This window comes from Acromyrmex echinatior, chromosome 12 (genome assembly GCF_024713525.1).
Source record: "Acromyrmex echinatior isolate Ae372 chromosome 12, ASM2471352v2, whole genome shotgun sequence".
NCBI classification, from domain to species: domain Eukaryota; kingdom Metazoa; phylum Arthropoda; class Insecta; order Hymenoptera; family Formicidae; genus Acromyrmex; species Acromyrmex echinatior.
Window position 1 is genome coordinate 6,750,602 of NC_141863.1, and position 21,273 is coordinate 6,771,874.

The 21,273-nt window shown below is 33.2% G+C and overlaps 2 protein-coding genes and 4 non-coding genes across 12 annotated transcripts; 5 read left to right on the forward strand and 1 right to left on the reverse strand.

The window, feature by feature from the left end:
* Positions 1-3,759: 3,759 nt before the first annotated feature.
* Oseg4 (intraflagellar transport protein Oseg4) lies at positions 3,760-21,141 on the reverse strand. 7 transcript variants are annotated; one of them, XM_087411955.1, is made up of 2 exons: positions 21,039-21,141; positions 3,760-8,460 (listed from the first exon to the last, which is right to left on the reverse strand). In XM_087411955.1, the coding sequence occupies exon 2, from the start codon at positions 8,405-8,407 to the stop codon at positions 4,859-4,861; it is 3,549 nt and encodes a 1,182-aa protein (XP_087268081.1). In that variant the 5' UTR covers positions 8,408-8,460; positions 21,039-21,141; the 3' UTR covers positions 3,760-4,858. The 7 variants fall into 7 exon arrangements, with proteins under 7 accessions (XP_087268081.1, XP_087268079.1, XP_087268083.1 ...); XM_087411953.1 differs by having other exon boundaries at positions 21,034-21,139; XM_087411957.1 differs by lacking the exon at positions 21,039-21,141 and adding an exon at positions 8,892-9,072.
* cos (kinesin-like protein costa) lies at positions 9,310-14,907 on the forward strand. The gene is made up of 2 exons (XM_011058795.2): positions 9,310-9,588; positions 10,352-14,907. Exon 2 carries the CDS (start codon positions 10,404-10,406, stop codon positions 12,954-12,956), a length of 2,553 nt encoding a protein of 850 aa, XP_011057097.1. The 5' UTR covers positions 9,310-9,588; positions 10,352-10,403; the 3' UTR covers positions 12,957-14,907.
* TRNAV-CAC (transfer RNA valine (anticodon CAC)) lies at positions 18,949-19,021 on the forward strand. The gene has a single exon. It is a non-coding gene; the product is annotated as a tRNA-Val (tRNA).
* Positions 19,442-19,564, forward strand: TRNAL-CAA (transfer RNA leucine (anticodon CAA)). The gene is made up of 2 exons: positions 19,442-19,479; positions 19,520-19,564. It is a non-coding gene; the product is annotated as a tRNA-Leu (tRNA).
* Positions 19,933-20,052, forward strand: TRNAL-CAA (transfer RNA leucine (anticodon CAA)). The gene is made up of 2 exons: positions 19,933-19,970; positions 20,008-20,052. It is a non-coding gene; the product is annotated as a tRNA-Leu (tRNA).
* On the forward strand, positions 20,505-20,576 carry TRNAE-CUC (transfer RNA glutamic acid (anticodon CUC)). The gene has a single exon. It is a non-coding gene; the product is annotated as a tRNA-Glu (tRNA).
* Positions 21,142-21,273: the final 132 nt, after the last annotated feature.

The following is a 21,273-nucleotide window of genomic DNA, read 5'->3' on the forward strand; positions in this document are numbered from 1 at the left end:
CTGTAATAAACTTTTTTTTTCAAACGACTTCAGCTTCAAAAGTCCAGTACGCAATTCAGACGACACCTGTACGCATAGAATCTTAATTCTTCTTCTTTGGTTTAAAGTTCTAAAGGATTTCGTTTAATCTTATGTAAAGAAAAAAATCAACTCCCATCAGCCTTTAAATTCCTACATATCTTCCTCTTTATAGATTTTCAGCACTTTTATATGCTTTCTCTTCTTATATTATATTTGTTACTTATATTTATTTTGAACAATTCTTATTTCTCATGTTTTCAAAGTCAACGAACGATCTTATAATAAGAAGTTGGAAAGAAATCTATTTGTGTTCACAAGAATATTCTGAAAATCCGTTCATCATATTTTGCAAACATGTTCCAGTTTAGTGAACTTGAAAATAAACAAAAGTAATTATTTATGAAATAATTAGTGCATTTTTATTAAAAACTTGTTACGTTTGACTAATTTGTTATACTTTAACATGTTTTGGAACAGAGTTATCGAGTATGATGATTATTCGTATATTGTGCATAAAGTGTTTTTAAAATAATTATATACCGATATAATCTATTGTCTTTGGAAAACGAATTAGGTGAGTTTTAATTAAATACATTGATACCATCTTCAATTCATAATTAAAACGAATATTTCGTTGCAGAGCTCTTGAAGTTGTCTAATAAATACTGCGTGTCGAATCTTGAGAAAGTATTCGAATAATAAAAAAAAAGATAACGATATTTGACGTATTTTCTATTAAACAAATAGCAATATAGTATGGCATGAAGGTACAACTTTTCTTTCTTTTTTTTTATTATTTCCTTTCCAAGATAAAATATTCGATGATTTTTTTATAAAATTGATTTACTGTCCAATTAGATCTTATTCTTAATTATGTATTCTTCTTTTATGTTTCTTTTACGTTTTTTATTCATATTTTTATCGCAATAAAAAAAAATGTTGTTCATTGAAAATTCTTTATATTATATCATGTATGAATTGAGTTGCAAGATTATAAATCAAATACCTAGTCACTGCAACTGTTCTATTATTAATCTATTTAGCTAGTTTTAGTTTAAATGTTAAAATTTATTAAATATAAAAAATGTATCTTTATACTGTGAAATTAACTTAATTATTTCATATAATTCATATATATCGTGTAATTTTCAGGAATCGGAAGGTTATTGTTTCAACTTTACCTTAAGACACAATATAGGAGACATATGCTGATGTTAGGAATTGGAGATCATTACTTGAATAAATGTAATTCCTGCAGTTTTTGTATGCTGAACACGAATCTGTTTTCTAAATTTGATTATGATCCTTTCAGAATTTTGAAAAAAATATCAAAGTCAATCCTGGGGCCGAAGTCGATCTTTCTCGCGTCCACTGCGTAGTGCATTCCAGAAATGAATTGAAGTGCGGCTCATATGGGGAGACGGGTTGTCGCGCGATCAACTTCACGCGCCAAAAACGACGCGCCAAAAACGACGCGCCAAAAACGCGGCACGACGTCCCCAAACATCCTAGTTTGAACATGCCAGACAGCACAAAATATTTATGGTAAATATTTATTATTAACTTGTGCGATTTTTTTATACTCTTCTTTTCATACGTTTTGAATTATAAACCACGTTCGTTTTTATATATTTATTATTATTCATTTTTTGAAATGTTATATAAATAGTTTATATATTTTTTATATAAAGCTTTATTTAAAATATTATTAAAATATAGACTAAATATTTTATATAATATTTATGATAAATATAAATAAATATTTCTAATAAGTGTTTTTTACTTGGATTAGAATACGTTATTAAGTATTTTCATAGCATTTACTACAACATTTGTAATAAATATTTCATAACATTTATAATAATGTTTTTGATCTGCGTAATCCAAGACCACAAAAATATTTGCCAAAATATTTATAAATATTGTGTCTGGAATTTTACATATTTTAAGTAATATATACTATAATATATGTTCGCCTTTTATAATAGTTATGGGTGAATTCAGAAGGGGGAAAAAGGAGAACAAGGGAGGGGGAGGCATTTGTCTCCCCCTGATCGAGAGACACGTGTTGAATAAAAATTTTAGAGTGATTAAATAAAAAAAGATAGATAAATTTGGGCAGAACGAGGAGAAATTAGTTTTTTTATTTGAGAAAAATGAAAAAATGTAAAATTAATAAAGAATTAAAAAAGTACTAAAAAATAAAAATAAAAAAAAATTTTTAAATACAAAAATCCAAAAAAATAAAAAATTCTAAAAAAACAAAATACCCTCTTCGACATACATCTATATACCTTGTCGTGGTGAAGAAGCTTTTAACCAAAGATATAAACATTAGAAATGAATAAGTGACGAAAAAAAAAGATCATTAACTCGATACTATAGGAATTGTAGAATCATCAAGGAAGAAAAGATTTGAACATTTTTTTTTATGTGAGACAAAACTCTTCGCTTGAAGAAAAAATCTTGCGGATGCCCGTGACAATGGTCATTATTTAGCATGATAGTAATCGCATAGTTAACAAAAGATCAACGATGACTGATGAATCGTCGTTGATCTTTTGTAACGTTGACATGTGTTAGTCTGGCCACCTCATTTGTTAACTATGCGATTGATTCTTTGTTAGAATGTTATTGACCATCACTGGACACATATTTTTAATATTTTTATACTTCGTGACTTCTCCGATGACTCACGGTAATTTTAACATTCAGTCAAGCAACTCTATTTGAGAACAATTTCTGTCGGTCAATGTATGATCCATCGGAGACGGTTAACTTACTTTATTCTTATTTTTACGTGATTTATCGTTTCACTTTATTACGACTACGATTTTCATCTGAAGATGGCTCGATCAAGAAGCCGAAACATATAATTTTTATTGTCGTAGTTATTTTATATTTCATATGTTGCACCATCTATTTATTTTTAGTATAACGATATCGAGAATATGTATTAAAAAATTGACGTGTGTTTATTAAATTTTTACTGTTTTTAACTCTTACATGCCCTTTACTTAATTTTATTTTTATTCGACAAGAGTCTTTAGATATTTTTGTCTGAACATTCGCTGACCTAAAATTATAATTGTTACTTTGTTAATTATTCACGCAATATATATTCGGTGGAACAAGTATTTTTATATACATATATTCATATAAATATCTTATATTATTTGTTGTAAAATATTATTAAAATTTTGTTAATACGATACATCAGAAATATATATTCTCTCATGTTATATTAAGCATTTTGATCTAATCTGATGTAAAAATCACAAGTATCAAATATCAAATATTATAACTACGAAATAAATTCACATAAAAAATTATTCTGTCCCTCGAAATTATTCACTAAAAAATTAATGTTATTCTTTTGTTCCATTGATAAAAAGTTACTAAATAAAAAATTAAGGCAAAATTGGCACATTACACTATATATAAAAAATAAATACGATTAGTAATCATTAATGTTTTATGTTTTATGTACAATAAAATGGATGAAAAATTCACAACATAAATATTTTTTGCCAAAATATCTTTTGACCTTTTTCGTGCATCCATAAAACGAAAATTCCATTCGATTAAAAGCATCTTTTTTTAAATAAAAGTACCGATTAAAATTGAATTGTAGACAATTCAGAAGACAATTCAGAATAGCATAACTAAATAAATTCTATTATGATATATTAAGAGAATGATACATTAAGAGAAAAAGAAGATCTATCTAGTAAAAGATTGTTATATGAAATTGTACTATATTTTCATCAAATTAGATTATTACAAATAAACAAGTAATCATATATATATGCTACGATACATTTTTCAAGAAATCGGAGATCAACTCGAAGTTTCTACTTCGATATAGAAATCTGTGATTCCATTCAGAAATCTGCGTCATAATAATTACATCTCTTTTTTTACCTTCACATAAATATCTATACAATTCAGAATTATATCTTCATATAAATTTCTAATTAATAAATGATTATATCATTATACGTAACAAAAGAAGATAACATAATATGAGATTCCGATAATGAGAGATCAATTACGTCAGACCTAAAAATCACTAGCTGCATAATTGTGATATCAAAACTACGTGACAAAGATATCCGCACTTATGTATATAAAGTTTAAAGACATGACAAAACTAACGAGATTCCACTCGTTAAAGACTCATTACATTTTGGACGGAATAACAGGTGCGCTTAGTCAGAATGTCAGTAATGCATATGCAATGACAAACCATTAAAATTAGATTCCCATTAGATTACGTTTTGTCATTCGATAAATATATTCGCTTTAACGATGTTATTTCATTTCAATCAAACCTATTGCAAATTAATATTCATGATCTGGCATGTGATATCAAGTACGATTCATTCTAATAAAAAAAAAAAAATATAAAATGAATATCATCGTTAAAAGCGGATGAAAATCCCATTTATACATGAGATTGTAAAAAATATATCAGTGTGCATAAAGGAAAAACTTGCACACTTTTAACAATTGCACTGATCATTCTTGTTAGTGTCCCCGTATTAATTATTCAATATTAAGGCACGAGAATATCAACATTTTATCTATTTTTAATTCTTATTAAATTATCTTCTAATTAATTCACATTTGACTCATATATGGATCGTGGAAACCAACAAGTATTACAATTTTATTGTTGACTTTACGTTTTTTGCGCGAAATCGTGAGCTAAAACTGAAATGCCCTTATTCATTCTCATTGCACAGTTATCAAAATATAAAGGCTTACCATTTATCGTAAAATTTTAGCAAATAAAAATTCAACAGATTGCTAAATTATTCCTACATATTTTAGCCTACATGTACGTGATGGTACTGTGACACAAAGGGCAGGCATTTATGTTAACAACATCGCGTTCGGTTGCGACATGATGTCGGCAAACAGTGCAGATCCATGCGATGCTGAGATCCATCAGCGGTTTGCCCGAGACGATACAAGCGGGGAATCTGGTCGAGCAATTCGGGCACGCGGTGCACCAGTCAGGTACCAGAGTTTCGCAGTTGACGCATTCCGCCTTGTTGTTACGGGAATCCTTCGGAGTATGCTTCGTGAAGATATCCACTGCCAGTTCCTCATATTCCTCTTTCTTCGCCTCCGAGATCGTCTCGAGCCCTTCCAATTTTATAAAAGCCTTTGAACAGGTAGCAAATGCGTGATTAACAGCGCTTGATAGCGCCAATAAACAGTAGATGTCTTCTACTTCCAATATATCCTCATAGTCTCTTAGTCGCAGAGCAGTCTTCATCGCGGCATCAAAACTGCCATCGTACAACTGTCTATGCGCGAGCAGAAGAAAGTGATATGCCTCGGCGCCTCGCCAGGCGTTTTCTATAATCTTGGTGTCCTCGTTGCTTTCAGTAAGACCCATGACAACGTTGCTGCGACCACCTTTTATTGCAGGAACGCTATTGATGTGGTCCTCAATCAGCAAGGCCGCGAGAACGTATATCTTTTTCACGCGCAGAGGATGCGACTTGGACTTAGCTTGCTCCTCGGCAAGATGAAACAATAATTTAGCTGCTTCCAAGTTGTAGTTGGCCTTCTTGTACAACTCGATTGCCTGCAGATGCTTACCGTTCGATAATAAATGATTGGCGTATTTACTCAACAACTCGCCGATCTGTGCCATCTTGTAAGTTTTCGCCAGATCGACAGCTTGGTCCCAGTGATTCAGACGCACGCATATATCTACGGCCAGCTTTACGTCGCCGTATTTAATGTAAGCTGCCACAGCCTGTGGACACATTCCCACCGAAGCCAGCATTCTCGCTACGGTCTTCAAGATGGGACTCTTATCCGGTAGTTGGTCCACAGTTGCCGCTAGCTGAACGAAATCTTCTAATTTATAATAGCATTGAATAAGTCTCTCCAAATTTCTACCTTTCTCGTAGTACTCTTTTGCACTCTCCCAGTTCTGTCTCTCGGCGAAGTAATCACCAATCTTGTTGTACGCGTGCTCCATTTGTTTATCCGAACCGCCAATGCCCATTTTCATTAATTGCACAACCCGAAAATAATCGCCCAGCTTTTGGCGCAGGGCAACTGCCAGGTCTCTCCTGTCCATGTCCAGGTAAAGCTTCTCGGCCTCGTCGTAGTTACCAAGAAACGCCGCAACTTCGGCCTTCTTCAGCTGATCGTTGTGCACGTTTTGTAAACGCTTGATAAACTGTATACCCAGATAATCCGTGCAGCGCACCATGGCGTTCTCCGCTGTTTCTAAGTCCAGCTTTGTCAACGCCGACTCGGCCAATAAACGCCAAAGACGCGGGTGCGGATTGTCCTGGATGAAATTGTTGGCTTCCTTCAGACCCACTTTGGCCAACAGCTCCCTTGTGTCTCTTAGAGATTTTACTTCCAAGTCCACAATCAAGTCCTTTCGCATGTCGTCGGACTTCAGCATGAGATCGTCCAGTAAAACGCAGCGTATCTCCAAGTCTTGGAAAGAACAAATATATCCGGAGCAAGCTATAGGCTCTTCGGGATCCAATCCTCTCAGAACATACATCCTAGTCTTCTCCATAATCGCCAAGAGCGAGGGATTATCCTGTGCCCAGCACATAGCCCATACATCTTTTCTCTCAAACTTAGATATATCCTCACTCGAGTCTCCGTCTCGCGAATCGGGTTTTTGCAGATCCAGATCCAACATAGAGAGTATACCATTGGCGTCCAGGATGGAAACGCGCGTGGAATCGCAATTAATGGCGATTCTGTGCAATCTGCATACAGTATTATATCGATTCACGAGCGTTATCTGTGGCAGAGAATACCGTTGAATCATCCCCGAGTCTCGGCCGACCAGAAGAGTCTTTTCGGTGGCGTAAACGCAGCAGATCGGATCCATGGTGGCCTTCGTACTGATGGGGGTCTCGAATGCGCCGTCCTTGTCCAAATCCTGAATGACCTCGGTCACGCCGGTCGGCGTCTCGTCCACGTGATAGATCTTGTACTTGCGCATCCTGCTCGGGTGCAACGTCGAGTTACGGGGCGCGCGGAAGTTCCAAATCAAGAAATTGTTCTTAGACGCGGCCACGACCATATTGGACGTCATGGTAAGGTACAACGGTTCCAGATCCAAGAACTTGGAGTCTATCGGTGTGGCGATGGTGTTGCAAACGAGGAGGGCGAATTGCTCAGTAGCCTGGGTGGGATCGTTTCTTACGGAGAGTACGCAGTGTTCCCCATGCGAGGCTATCGATATCAAAGATCTCACGTACTTAGTGCAACACGTGTTGCTGCTCGTGTTCCAGAACGTCACGCAGGTGCCATCTTTACCAATTTTTTCGTTCGTGAAAACGACCGTGTTGCTGAAGTACGTCCATTTGTAGTCCAGACGAATGTTCGCAAAGTATATGTGGGAGTCGACAGACAAAGCGACTCGGAGGGAACCTTTCTCCCAAGTGCAACACGTTACTTCCCGTCCTGGTACCTTCAGGGTTCTCATATGCTCGCCGAATGGCGTGTAAAACTGTATAACATTCATGTCCTTCGTTTCCCCGTTACTGAGTAACGGCATCATGCCTGTTATCGCCAAGAGAGAGCCACAGCTATTCCAGTTGCACCACGAAGTGGTCACTCCGGTCTCCAACATAATTGGATTGTCATCGCTGGTATCTCGCATCAATAGAATCCTACCGTTGCGATAACAAATAGCTAGAGTCGGACAGTCCATGGCAACGTAACCGTTCCTTCCATCGTACCACTGTAGTGCCATTATGGTTTGAAACTGGGAGGTATTCTGTGAGGGAATATTCAGTTTTGTCAGAAATACGCCTTGATTATTATAGAGATGAAGCTCTCCACTTTTCAAACCAAACAAAAGCAATTTTCCATCTGGAGACCACTGTACAGCAGAAAGGGATACATTTTTCAATTCCTTACCCCAGATTCTGTTACCATCGACAGATCCGACGATCACAGCTCCATCCTCATAGACTATGCATATCTTTTGACCATCAGAGCTCCAAGCCATACCTTTCACCACAGACTTGTTGCGATTATTTATCATTTCTTCATACCACGAACCCTTATACAGCATCCAAACGATAATGACTCCATTCTGGTCACTCGATGTCAGCTTCTGATATTCCTCATTCCACGTCACTACTTGAACATGTCCATTGTGACCCTCCAGGGGTTGATTCATGCTCAGATTGCTTGCCGCAGCCAAGCCTCGAGATTTCCCATCGCTGTGCGACCCGTTGACATTGGAGTCTACTCGAAGAACTTTTAAAAGACCATCTTCTCCTCCCACTGCAATGTATCCGTCCTTCTGATTCCATGCTATGCAGTTTAATCGAAAGTTGTTTGGTATTGAAATCTTCTTGCTCAGATAAACGAACATTGCTGGTTTATGTCAGTCTTCCTGGAGTTCTTTCACAGAATTGATGTAAAGCTCTGAAATCAAAGTATTTCATTTATAATCAATTGTAAGGGCCACAGAAAACCTGACTTATAGTTTTAATGGGCCTTCTACAATAAGCCGTTAGTCATAAATCAGAAGTCAGAAGCTAAAAATTGACCAATCACTGTCGTCAATTTTTAGTCTCTGACTTCTGATTTAAGACTAATAGCTTATTGTAGAATGGCCGTATAAATCAGCTTTCTGTTAAGACCTTAACTTTGACTAAAATCTTTCTAACCAAATGATTTATGAGCAAAAGTAAGGAATCAAAAGATACTTTTACATAAAGTAACGATTTTCTCTCATACTGTTCCATGTGATGTAGTTGTGAGAAAATAAGTACCGTGTTTTACAGCGAGAAATAACATTCGAAGCGAACTGTCAAAGCTGTCACGTTTTTGATATAAACACTTGTCAAGTTTACCATAGCAACGAAAATGACATGCATAGCAACGTGCGAGATGCCATCTGAGACACTCATAACGAGGTTTACTGTTGACCGGACAATGCGATTTCTGCTTTCAAGACGATATCAACCAATCGAATACCATACGAGATTTGTGCGACGATTTTCTTTCTCAGAATATAATTCTATGAAAATCAAAGGAGAGAAGCGTTATATTAAACATTTAGCAAATTTTGAGATTTAAATAAAAATTCTGAAAATTATGAAAAATTCAGAGAAAAATTTGCGTAGACACTGCGTGTTATCCGTTGTAAATATTTAAACATAGCCACGTAGTTTAATGTATGTTGTACACATTTTGTACACAGAGGCGCTATGTCGTAAATCTCCGTTTCAAGTGAAGATTTAACTGCGAAGTAATGCTACTACAGAGAGTATAGAGAACAAATCTGACGTTTATGCAATTTCCGTTCTTGGCGCGGCTGCGTAAATTCGCTCTACGTTAGCTGACATCAATTCCTGTCAAGCCAGCTGAAAGAAAGCTTGCAAACACATAACGATGTAATCTCATAATCGTTAAAAATATGACGTTTAATTCATGAAATCGTAAAGCGTATGCAATATAAAATATGTGTTACGGCTCTTCCGTGAGATAAGGAATTCCGAGACATAGTTCTGAGACATGGGAAGTCCTGATAGGTTAGGAATTTCACTTGTAAGTATTATTTACTGATTTTATTTTAATCTCTTTCTATGCTTATGTAATTCAATACTTCGCTTAAATAGCGAGATTAACTGTCTATCTGGATTTTTTTTACACGACTATCTACAATCTGGATTTTTTTTTGACACGAATGAAATTTTATTCTTATATTTTTATTTCTCATTTTTTCTCAAATTTCAATTTAAACGTTTTAATCAGAATTCTTTTATATATTCAAAATTACGTTTATATGGAATATTTATGTATTGTTTATGTTAAATTTAGATTAATTTTTTTGTGTAGACAATATAAATAATGAAAAATATATAAATTGGATAATAGAAAGAAAGGAGTATGTACTTAAGTTTCATGATTGTTAATATATTCGACTTTAGTATTAATAAATAAACATAAGCCAGATAGAAATTTTAGTTTAACGACAAAGAACATAGGCTTCAATAATCCATACATTGTTTATATAGATGACACAAAACATAGTTTATATTAATATCAATATATATAGATGTAAATTATTATGTAAACATACAGCCTAAGTTTTAATTTGAATTAAAAAACTTTACGTCACGTAATAAAGATATTGAAAAGTATAACCCTTATTCTTATAATTTATTTAGAATTTTTTCAAATTTTTTGAAACAGAAAAATCCAAATTGCAGGCAGAAGATGTAAAAATATGATTGGAAAGAAATAATGTTCATATGCTGCAATAGTTATTTAATCAATGAAACAGACGATAAAAAATGACATTTTACAGGTGCAGATTAGCTTGTATTCGAATGGACGTGTGTCTTGTTAGATGAGATCATATGAGTAAAATGATGCATTATAGCCCGTGGATTCAACATCAGCCGATAGCAGATCATCAATGTTGCATGCCATATATTGATATGATGCCATCCTACCACGATCACGATCATGAACGTCATCGGCTGATTGAAGAAGAAACTGAGCAGACTGGCGAGGAGGTGCACGACACAATGACGCCTGCTACTTCCGGTGAACGTAGTTCTAGCGCAGATCTATTCAGATTGGAGTTTGCTGCTTCTCAATGGTCCAAGTTAGTTTCTAATGCAGAAGGTCTGTTTACGAAACTCATGACAAGTAATGTTCTGCCACACACTGATCAAGATCAAATTGAGCAGTGGCTGTGCATGAAACAGGAGTACGAGGAATGTATAGCCAGCGATGAGAGTACCAGTTTGCAGGGATATGCGGAAAATACCAGAAGATCGTTGGAACGCATTGAGGAAGTAACTGAGACTGATGAAAAAACTGACGAATCTGCGAATCAAACGAAACTTAAGCTCAATCCCAATTGTACCTCCAGTTCAGAGAGTGAAATATCTGATGTTGATGATGATGAGGAAGAGGAAGAGGATGACGAGGAGGAAGACGACGATCAAAGTGACGTGAGTTCGGAAAATCCAGATTTTTTGGAGAAGCTGGACGAATGCATGAGTAAATTTAAATTGGAGACGGATAGAATTGTCGATTCTACAAAGGATGATTTCAGAGAGGCAAACATTGCGATTATATCTCCAGTGACGAGATCCGTAAATAATAATTACGTACCGATATCTCGTCCCATACCGATAAGAAATCCAAATTCCAGGAGAAACTCGATGCTACCTGGTTCCGATATGTGTAACGAAGTATTAGCTTTTAATGACAGCCTGAAACCTTGCCAAAATCAAATCCTTGAAAATCGTATCTCAGAATATATCAATCCTTACATGTTGGGTAATCGTGAGTCAGAAGTAAATATTACTAATAATATCATTAACGACAATTTTGTTGCAATACAAAACGATAATTCACCCGATCTATTACTTGAGGCTCTTAAGAACACGGAAATGCCTGAACCTATTAAAGAGTTGAAAGCTCTAACGCTAAATAACGAGGCGAAACAGACGCAAGTGAAGAAAATTCAATCAAATTTGGATGGAGCGCATAAACGTATCGAAGAACTGCAAACGACAATTAAGATTAAGCAACGTTTCATAGCAGATATGATAAAGAATTCCGATACGCGCACCAGCGCGAAGCAAAAATTCCAACGTAAACGTAGTAAACTGGAAGAGGAGTATTACAACACGAGAACACAATTGGCACAAGCGGAAAATGCACATATGTACAAGGATGATGAAAAGACACACAAGAAAGAAATTGAATTAATGAAAAATATAGCGATACATTATGAGAAACGAATGATGGATATAGATATGATAAAGCAAATAGCAGGTGATTCCGCGAAGAAAGTCTTGGAATTGGAAGCCTCGTTAAATACGTCGAAGAAGCAAATGGATAAATTAAAGCGGCAATTGAAGAGAGAAGAGGAACGTAAGAAGCAGTTGGAGGACGAGTTGGCTAAGGATCAGCAAAAGATTCGTGAACTTGAGGAGAAATATAATCTAACTGCATCCAAATTGAAGGAAATGCAATCGGAGAGCGAGGATGAAAAACACAATATGAAATCAAAAGTTGATTGTTCAGATAAGATGAAGAATTTGATGGATGTTAGTGCAAGGATATCTCATCTGGATCACGTTCTAAAAGAGAAATCAATGGATCTAGAGAGAACCGCTGATATGGACGAGAAAGAAGCGTTACGACACGAGATTAGGAATTTGAGGCGCACTCGAGATTGTTTAGTGGACGAAAAATGCGACTTAGATGAGAAGTTTCAAAAGGATAGAACTCTGACGATGGTCGAAGAACGTAAACTGCTAGAATGCGGTGAGACCATCGAAGCCATCGATGCGATGATCGAGCACAAAAATGAGATGATTTGCGGACGGAAGGATTTTGATGAGAATCAATCACAACGCGAGAAGGGCGAGAGAATGTTGACGGAGCGTTTGAAGAAACTTTCACACGGTGAAATAATAACGTTATTTATGAAATATTTTCGCAAGGTGATCGACTTGAAGGAAAGCTCGAAAAATCTGGAAGTTCAAATAACCGAACTCGAGGCTCACATCACGAATCAGGATTGGCGACTAATGGAAGCCGAGAAACGAATGATTTTAATGCAGAGGCAGTACGAAGATAAGTTGCATCACGTGTTTAGGCACTTTGCGGAGGAGACAAGCAGCTCCGGTTACGAACGATTGGATAAGGATTCTGAGCTTGTAAGATTCAAAAAGGAAAATAGAGCGCTCAAAAAACGATTGGCGGATGTCGAAGCTCTTCTCAAGGGTACAACACCACCACGTGCAGCTAGTCCATGTAAAATTCTGCAACAGCAAGGATTAAAACAGATCACGCCGAGTACTCGATCGACGACTATAACGAGGAAACGAAACAAATTGATAATTGAAAAGACAACCGACAGAGATAGCGATAAGAGGAAAAAGTGAATTTGTTAAGTATCTTTATTTGTTATTATATATTTACAGACGATTCGAATTTTTTATTGTACACTCTGTTTACATATTACATCTCCGTAATTTCTTGTCTCAAATATTCACGATAGATTGTATAAAAGCATTTCTTTTTTTAACACAGTATAGTTTCTTAGATCTATACATAGATTATGTGATAATAGTTTTTCTGCGTGAAACAATTACCTCTTCTGTATTTTTATACATTTTTACATTTTAAAAATACATTCAGTATATTTTTGGTTATCAGGCAACTTAAAAATAAATTTGATAATTATATTTATTAATCTTTAAGTAAGTGATGTAAAGATGTGCAAGTTAGTAGATGAGGTGTTCAGAATATCCCAAAAAGTTTTATTTTTGCAGTTATATTTTTTACTGCATTAGTTAAATTTATATTAATTATATCCTTATAAGATAGACTACAAAAAAAAATGTAAAAATAATGAACTTTAAGACTTCTTATCTTTATTTTCACAATATTTTTTATTTTCTTTTTCCAAAACAAAGTTTTTAAGAAAATTAATCTAGGCAAACTATAATCATTTTAACATCAATAGTTAGTCATTTTGAATTATAGATCACGTCACGTGATCTATTTAAGATGTAATAATGACATTATCTTTTTTACCAATTAATAACGTTATTTATGACAATATTTACGTCATACTTATTGACGTCAGATAAATAATTAATTGACGACGTATTCGTAATGTTATTAGTAATCAATTAATAATGTTATTCATTGATGCCGTTAATAATATAAAAATAATGATGTATTTTTAACATTGATTAATATGATGTTATGTGTCTATGACAAATCCACGTCACTTTTACGATGATAGGGCATTAGATTCGTTAAGAATGACCAATTAATTACGTCAAATAAACGATACATTTGTTGTCTGAGAAATCTGGTCACCTCATCTCACTTAAATGTTAAGGGATGTATTATTCTTGGATACGAATTTAACTGCATGCAATTTCCATGTTGTATTTATTGCAGGGCATAGTTTCAAGCTCTCATATAATTTAATATATTTAGCCGTAATATCTGTGGAAATCTCGTTCGCGTGCGAAAGCCTATCTGCATGCCGTTCGTTACAATATGTAATTATTTCAGCAGTTGATGTAGTAAAACAATTGTCATGTCGACGATATAATACGATCACTTCGTTCTGATTTACGCGACAGGAAAATTTGGAGGTTTGCAAACCTCGTGCGAATAGTGGTGCTCAATTGTTGTTTAACATTAAGCAATGTATACTCAAATTAATTTCACAGACAGCTTTTAAATGATGATAAATGTAGTCCAAAAATTATATCGCTGCATTTGAAATTGAGCTATTAAAAAATGTATTGCCTAAGAATTACGAGTCTGATTAGAATATATTAGAATTCTTGCAACTATGTTCAATTATTGTATTTCCTGGACACATCGATAACAATATGCATAATATCTTGCTATACCCCGCGATTACCTTTGACTATTTATATATTGTTCGTGTATTCGGAAGGAATGTTTGATCTCCGTATTATTAACTCTCTCACTATCGAAATTTTTGTTAGACACGTAAAAAAACCATAACATTTTCTGATACATGTGGAATTATTTTTTTTATTTTATGTAATATAATATAATTATATATATATATATATATATATATATATATATATAAATGATATAAAAGTATATACATACAATATCGCAGTATATTTCGCGAAACTAATATTATAATATTTTGTTAGAAAATATTTCGTCTGCATTTTTTGGTTGAGTGAGAGTTAATATTCAGGTGTGTAGAATAGTCTCGATTATTTAGTGATGATTCCCCAGTCACTATGACTGACTCAAAGATCGCATCGATCCCCTTCCGACATATAATTTATTGTAATTTTGTAAATAAATCGAATATTACTTAACTTACTTAACTTTCTTGCTTTCTACTAAACTTCTTATCCTGGACACGCATTGATTCATAAGCAAGAGTTGCAAAATTATGTTCTTCCTTTGCATATATATATGTATGTATATAACGCTTCGAAAGTTGACTTTCGTAGCTTAGTATCTAAAAAACGACTTTCATAGATTTGAGTGCGACATGAGCACGAAGATGAAACAGATTTATATGTTTAACTTTCTAAATCGGATTATGTCTTATCGCGCGACCTTTTGGTAGAACTGTATACGAAACGTGTCGAATGTCCTCTTACATAAATATTGGATATTACAATGCGAGAGATAGTCGCTGCTTCAACATTGATAAAAGTTGAAACAAATAATGATCTTGTATCAAATTTTCATTGAAGAAACATTGAATTTGTGACTAAGCTAATATCCGATAATATTATTATGTACACGATTCAATAATTAATATACTTAAACAAATATTTAAACTACTTAAACAAATATTTATTAAAATTTAGTAATTTTTGTTCAATGCAGTGTTACAAAAAAATGTGTTACTGTTACAGGTTCAAGTGTTTCATTATCAGAATGTTAATGGAGTTAATGCAGCGATCAATGTAGTGAGGCCGAGTATAAATGTAAATGGACTCCCGCATCATCAATATCCGCCAAAGAGACGGGTCGTACGACCGCGTTCTGGAACGCGTGCAAATGCAAGTGTCGCATAACGTTATCAACACGCACATCGTCGTCCCAAATTCTCGTCCGCTAAGTGGCGAGAGATGCATTTCATGGTACGATACCCACGAATTGGTAGCTATGTCCCGCAGATGCGCGTAATCTCTCGCCGACGTCTGAGTTTGATACTTGATGGTCGCCCACCGATCCGCGACCATCATAGTACATGGTACCGTAAAGCTCATGTTACATTATATACGCATTGAAGATTAAGGATTATAACTGCGAATTAAAGATTAGGATTCGATCAGATAGATATCTTTATAATCTTCCATTTAATCTCCAATTCCCATAGGCGAAATAAAGATTAGAATTTAGCCAATCAGAACGAAACGGATTAAAATTAAAGTTATCTAACTGATCGAATTCTAATCTTAGCTAATTCGTAATCTTCAATCTCCAATGCGTAGTATGATAAGATCTTTACGATATGCTCAAATACTGTAATGGTATAACAGACAGATCCATTTTGGGAATAGTGTGACAACATAGCTTTACAATCAGTTCTTCAAATATAAACATAAATTATTAATGCCTAGTAAAACATTATGGGTGTGTAAACATTTTTAACAATTTCACGATTTTTGACACTTGGCTAGCAATTTAAGGAAAGTATCGATATATAATGGCGCACAATTGTCCGGACAATTACAATTTTGTAACTGTATATTCAAGTGTGAAGATATATATACATTATTATATAACATGTATATTTGAAAATCAAGAAACATTAAAAATTAAATATATAGTTGAATTAACTTTAAAGATACACGATATATTTCTTCAGCAATTGTACGGCAACTTAGGAACAACTCGCCATACTAATTTTTTAATCCACTATATGATTATATTCGTTAATGTCTGCTCGCCCTCGAGATTCTTCAGTAAGTATATAAGCATCAGATCTTCTCTCCCTTTTAAACCAAACCGGCTGCGGGTGCTTCGTGGAAGAGGCGCGTTAAATGAGTTTCAAGAAAGGTGGGCAAGAGCGACAGTCGCCGCATTTGGAGCGAAATTTCGGGATGAGAGAGGGAAAATTAACGTCTGTTGCGATTTTTGTACGTGAACGAATTGGTAATGCGTGACGAGATCCGTGAGAATGCTTACACGATCTGTACATTTTTAATTAAACGCGTCTCTCGTTCGTTCAAACGCCTGCATTACCCGCAAATCTCAACACTTTGCCAACGGGATGTTAAAAGGCGTATAAGAACTACACCTTTTATGGAACATAATGTGAGTTAATCATTATTTATGTGATACATAAAACACTCCTTTATGATAACTTTATGAAGTTTATGATCGAGTACACGTTTTAAAACATAAAATCATTATTTATATGATATGTACATGAAAAAAAACACCCTTTTATTAGGATAATTTTGTAAAATGTTTATGAGTACATATTTTAAAGTATAAAGTAAAGTAAAATATAACGTTCTAATTAATTATTATAAATATTTGTTAATTCTTTTATTAATGTATGGGTACATATTCATATCATATTTTGAACGCTAAACATTTTTTATATTTTTGTACGGATTTTGATACGTTTCCTAAACTGTTGAACAATATAATAAAGAACAATTAATTTTGAATGTAAATAATTATTACAAATTGGATAATACAATCCGGCAAACGAATGGATTGAAATGAATTGAAATGAATTCAAATTTTCAGAAATATTGATTCATGAATGTTAAATGAACGCTTTTCAATCCTGAATACAGTTTTATTCATTTATAGGAATTGCACGGAGCATATCTCTATGTCTTTCAATCTAAAAATAATATTAGCTTTTTCTGTGTATTGTGAATACGTCAATTCAAAATTTTGAATAGGAAAAGCAGTTTTTTAATCCAATTGCATCCAATTGAATCTAATTGAATCCAATTAAATCCAAAAAAAAGGTATTCGTTATTTTTTTAAAATACGCATTCGGATAGAAAAAAATTTCAATCCATTTTAATCCATTCTCGTTTGCCGAATATAAAAAAATAAGTAATAAGTAATTATCTAATTATTACGTATATAACAAAGTTATAATACAGCGTTTGCATATTGCGTGACATGAAAATAAAAATATAAAAAAATATTTAGGTATATTAATTGCCATAGAAATTTATTATACCATTTAGTTTAAAATCAATGTTTTTCAATGTTACATTTATTATGCCGGGATGACCTCTTTTAGGTTTCTCTCTCTGGTATTGTATTTTACAATAAACGCGCAATCTTGGTTAAATATGCCCATTTCCATCAATTAACTTTAATCTCAATTTAACTTACTCTTCGTTTTTTTTTCTAATCTTTAGAATTAGAAAAAACAAAGAGTAAGTTGAACCGAAATTAAAGTTAATCTGCGTTGGTGAAAACAGATCATAAAATAGATGTGCCTACTGTGGGTTAAACTTCTAATGTATTATTAGCCTCCGTCGATAAAATATTGAGCGAGAAAACGTAAGAAATACAGCAACTGGCAACACGCAGTTGCGTCAATAAATCATGGGCACTGTCGATCAAATCCGAAATATCCGAATACTGTAACTCACGGTTTAATCACTGTTGTAATGCAATACCATTGTTCGAATGAGACTGTAAATCTCTGTACCGTGACGAAAATAGGGAGAGAAGCACCGTAGAAATTCCACAAATTCGTCGAAGCGACGATGAACAGCCTCGATTTAATGTCATGTAGCATTTACAATTCAAAGAATACCGAAATATTTCTGGCACGCCGGCTGTGTTTTTCTCGTGAAGGATGGCATTGTATCCCACGGATTTGTTTACAGACATAACGGCGTTACATTTCTGTTACCATTATACGACTCTTCTAACAATAAGTCAGTACCTCTTACGATCTATTTTATGACATATCTACTGTGTTCGAATTCATTTGTTTTATTTATCAAATTAATAAATATTTATATATATTCTAATTGATAATCTACAAATTCTATTATGTTATTATATATAGTATGTATATTTATCTTTTGTAACATTACTTATGTTTAATTATTTCTAACATTTTAGACGATATTAATTATCGAATAAAATGTTTAATATTAATTCTCAGTTAATAATGTATTTAATTATTAGGATAATATATTTGTATAAAAAATAGAATATAGAAATGCTTCAATTGTTTGAAATCTATACTTTTCTACATATAAAATTCAGACATAATATAATTATTATAATTTATATATTTCAATGAAATTTTTTAAATATAAAGTGATATCATATTAATAAAGTCTTTAATTATAATAGAATAGCTTGAAGGAACTAGATGTTCAAAATCAGAAGAAGATTCTTTCGTAAGTTTCCGTAGTGTAGTGGTTATCACGTGTGCTTCACACGCACAAGGTCCCCGGTTCGATCCCGGGCGGAAACATAACTTTTTTTTACAATTTAATTTTTTTTATCTAGAAATTTATATATTTTTATTTTATTAATTAAGAAATACTTTTATTATAAAATTATATTTATTGTATCTCTCTCTCTCTCTCTCTCTCTCTCTCTCTCTCTCTCTCTCTCTCTCTCTCTCTCTCTCTCTCTCTCTCTCTCTCTCTCTCTCTCTCTCTCTCTCTCTCTCTCTCTCTCTCATTTGCATTTCATATAGAATTTGTAAATAACATAATTAACAATAATAATTAAAATTTTATATTTTCGGTGTTATATATGTATATAAAAATTAAATATATATACAAATAAAAAAATTATTTGTAATCTGAAAGATAATATTAATGAACGATGTAAATTTATAAATTGAATAAATATTCATGTAATTATTTTAAGAAAGATGAGTTCGATTGTCAGGATGGCCGAGCGGTCTAAGGCGCCAGACTCAAGGTTTACTCCTTCTCTGTTCAAAAACTGAGTTTTTCGGGCTTTCTGGTCCTCTCTGAGGGCGTGGGTTCGAATCCCACTTCTGACAAATTCTTTTGCTCACAAAAACGCCGTGAATAAAAAACACAATGGAAAATAATTAATTAAATTGTTCTCGAATTTATTAAAAATTTTACAATATATTATTTTTCATCTCATACGCATTTTATAGACAAAAGGGCTTTCCATAAAATTTATGGCAAGCATAATTGATTTTTTTTTACAGTTTGTGTTGGTAATGAAACATTTTATGTTATGGCTTATCAATTATTATTATATTATAGATTATTAATTATTTTATATTATTGAATTATTTAATAAATCATGGATATTTATTATTACGTGTCTTACATTAAATTTAACATGTGCACTGCTGTGTACAGCTTATCTGCATTATTAAGAGACTTGTAATCGATTGTCAGGATGGCCGAGCGGTCTAAGGCGCCAGACTCAAGGTTCATACCTTCTCGGTTTAATACCGAGTTTGGGGCTTTCTGGTCCTCTCTGAGGGCGTGGGTTCGAATCCCACTTCTGACAAATTCTTTTGCTCATTATTACAAGTTATGCAATTGTTGATTATATTTTTTGCCTTAGTAATTAATAAATATAACGATCGGAGTACCGAATTTATCATGAAATGTGTATCATCTAAAACGTCGTCGGTTCGAAACTTACAATTAGTACAGACGATATGTTTTTTTACTTTTTTAAAAACGATTTTCTGTTAATTGTTATGGCAAATATATGTAATAGTTGTTATTATTGTTAATAATGTTATTTATATTACTGAATGCAAAACATAGAAATAATAATTTTTTTATTTATGACTATTTCCAGAGTTATTTTATAGAATCGTTATGATATATTATTGCGGTTAGCTAACATAATATTTACAAAAATACAAAACTATCAATAATGTATAAATTTATTGTATAATTCAAGTACGATAGCTAATTATTTCTTTAAAATTCACAAGGAACCTTTCATAATCCGGTATGGTCTAGTGGCTAGGATACCTGGCTCTCACCCAGGAGGCTCGGGTTCGATTCCCGGTACCGGAATTTATTTTTTATTTATTTTGAATACAATTTTTTTTTAAATACGTATTGTAACTCTATAATTTGTTTTCTAATTTTAATTTAATTTTGCAATTATATAATGATAAATTATAAATAAATAAAAATAAATATATAAAATAAGAATATAGCAAATCACAACTAAATAAAAATAAATGTCTAACTAAATAAATCTCTAACTAAATAAAAATAAATTATAAATAAATAAAAGTAAATTTAAAAGAAAGACACAATAATTTTTTTTTAATAAAAAAATTATTAAATATGTATTGTAGCTTCATAATTATTCTCTAATTTCCATTTTGTAGTTATATGACAGCAAATATAAATAAATAAAAGCAAATTACAATTAAATAAAAGCGAATGTAAAAAAGTGAATTTAAAAGATAGATACAATTATCACTAAACTGTTTTTGCAAAAATGTCTCAAAGATTTTTTTACCTTACATCAACAATAAATTATGTGTCGTTATACAATCGTGAAAGAACTGGCAATACTACAGTGATCGAATCGTCTTACAGCAAAACACACATTGTCAAATTTGCAGTCGAGTCGACTATTTCGATAAGTGGAAAACGATGGACCGTTTATACTTATGAATGTGCGGCTTGATATAAATTGTTTCTGTATTGGCCTCTTATTGCGGTAAAACACAAAATGCTTGGGAACGAAACGAATCGC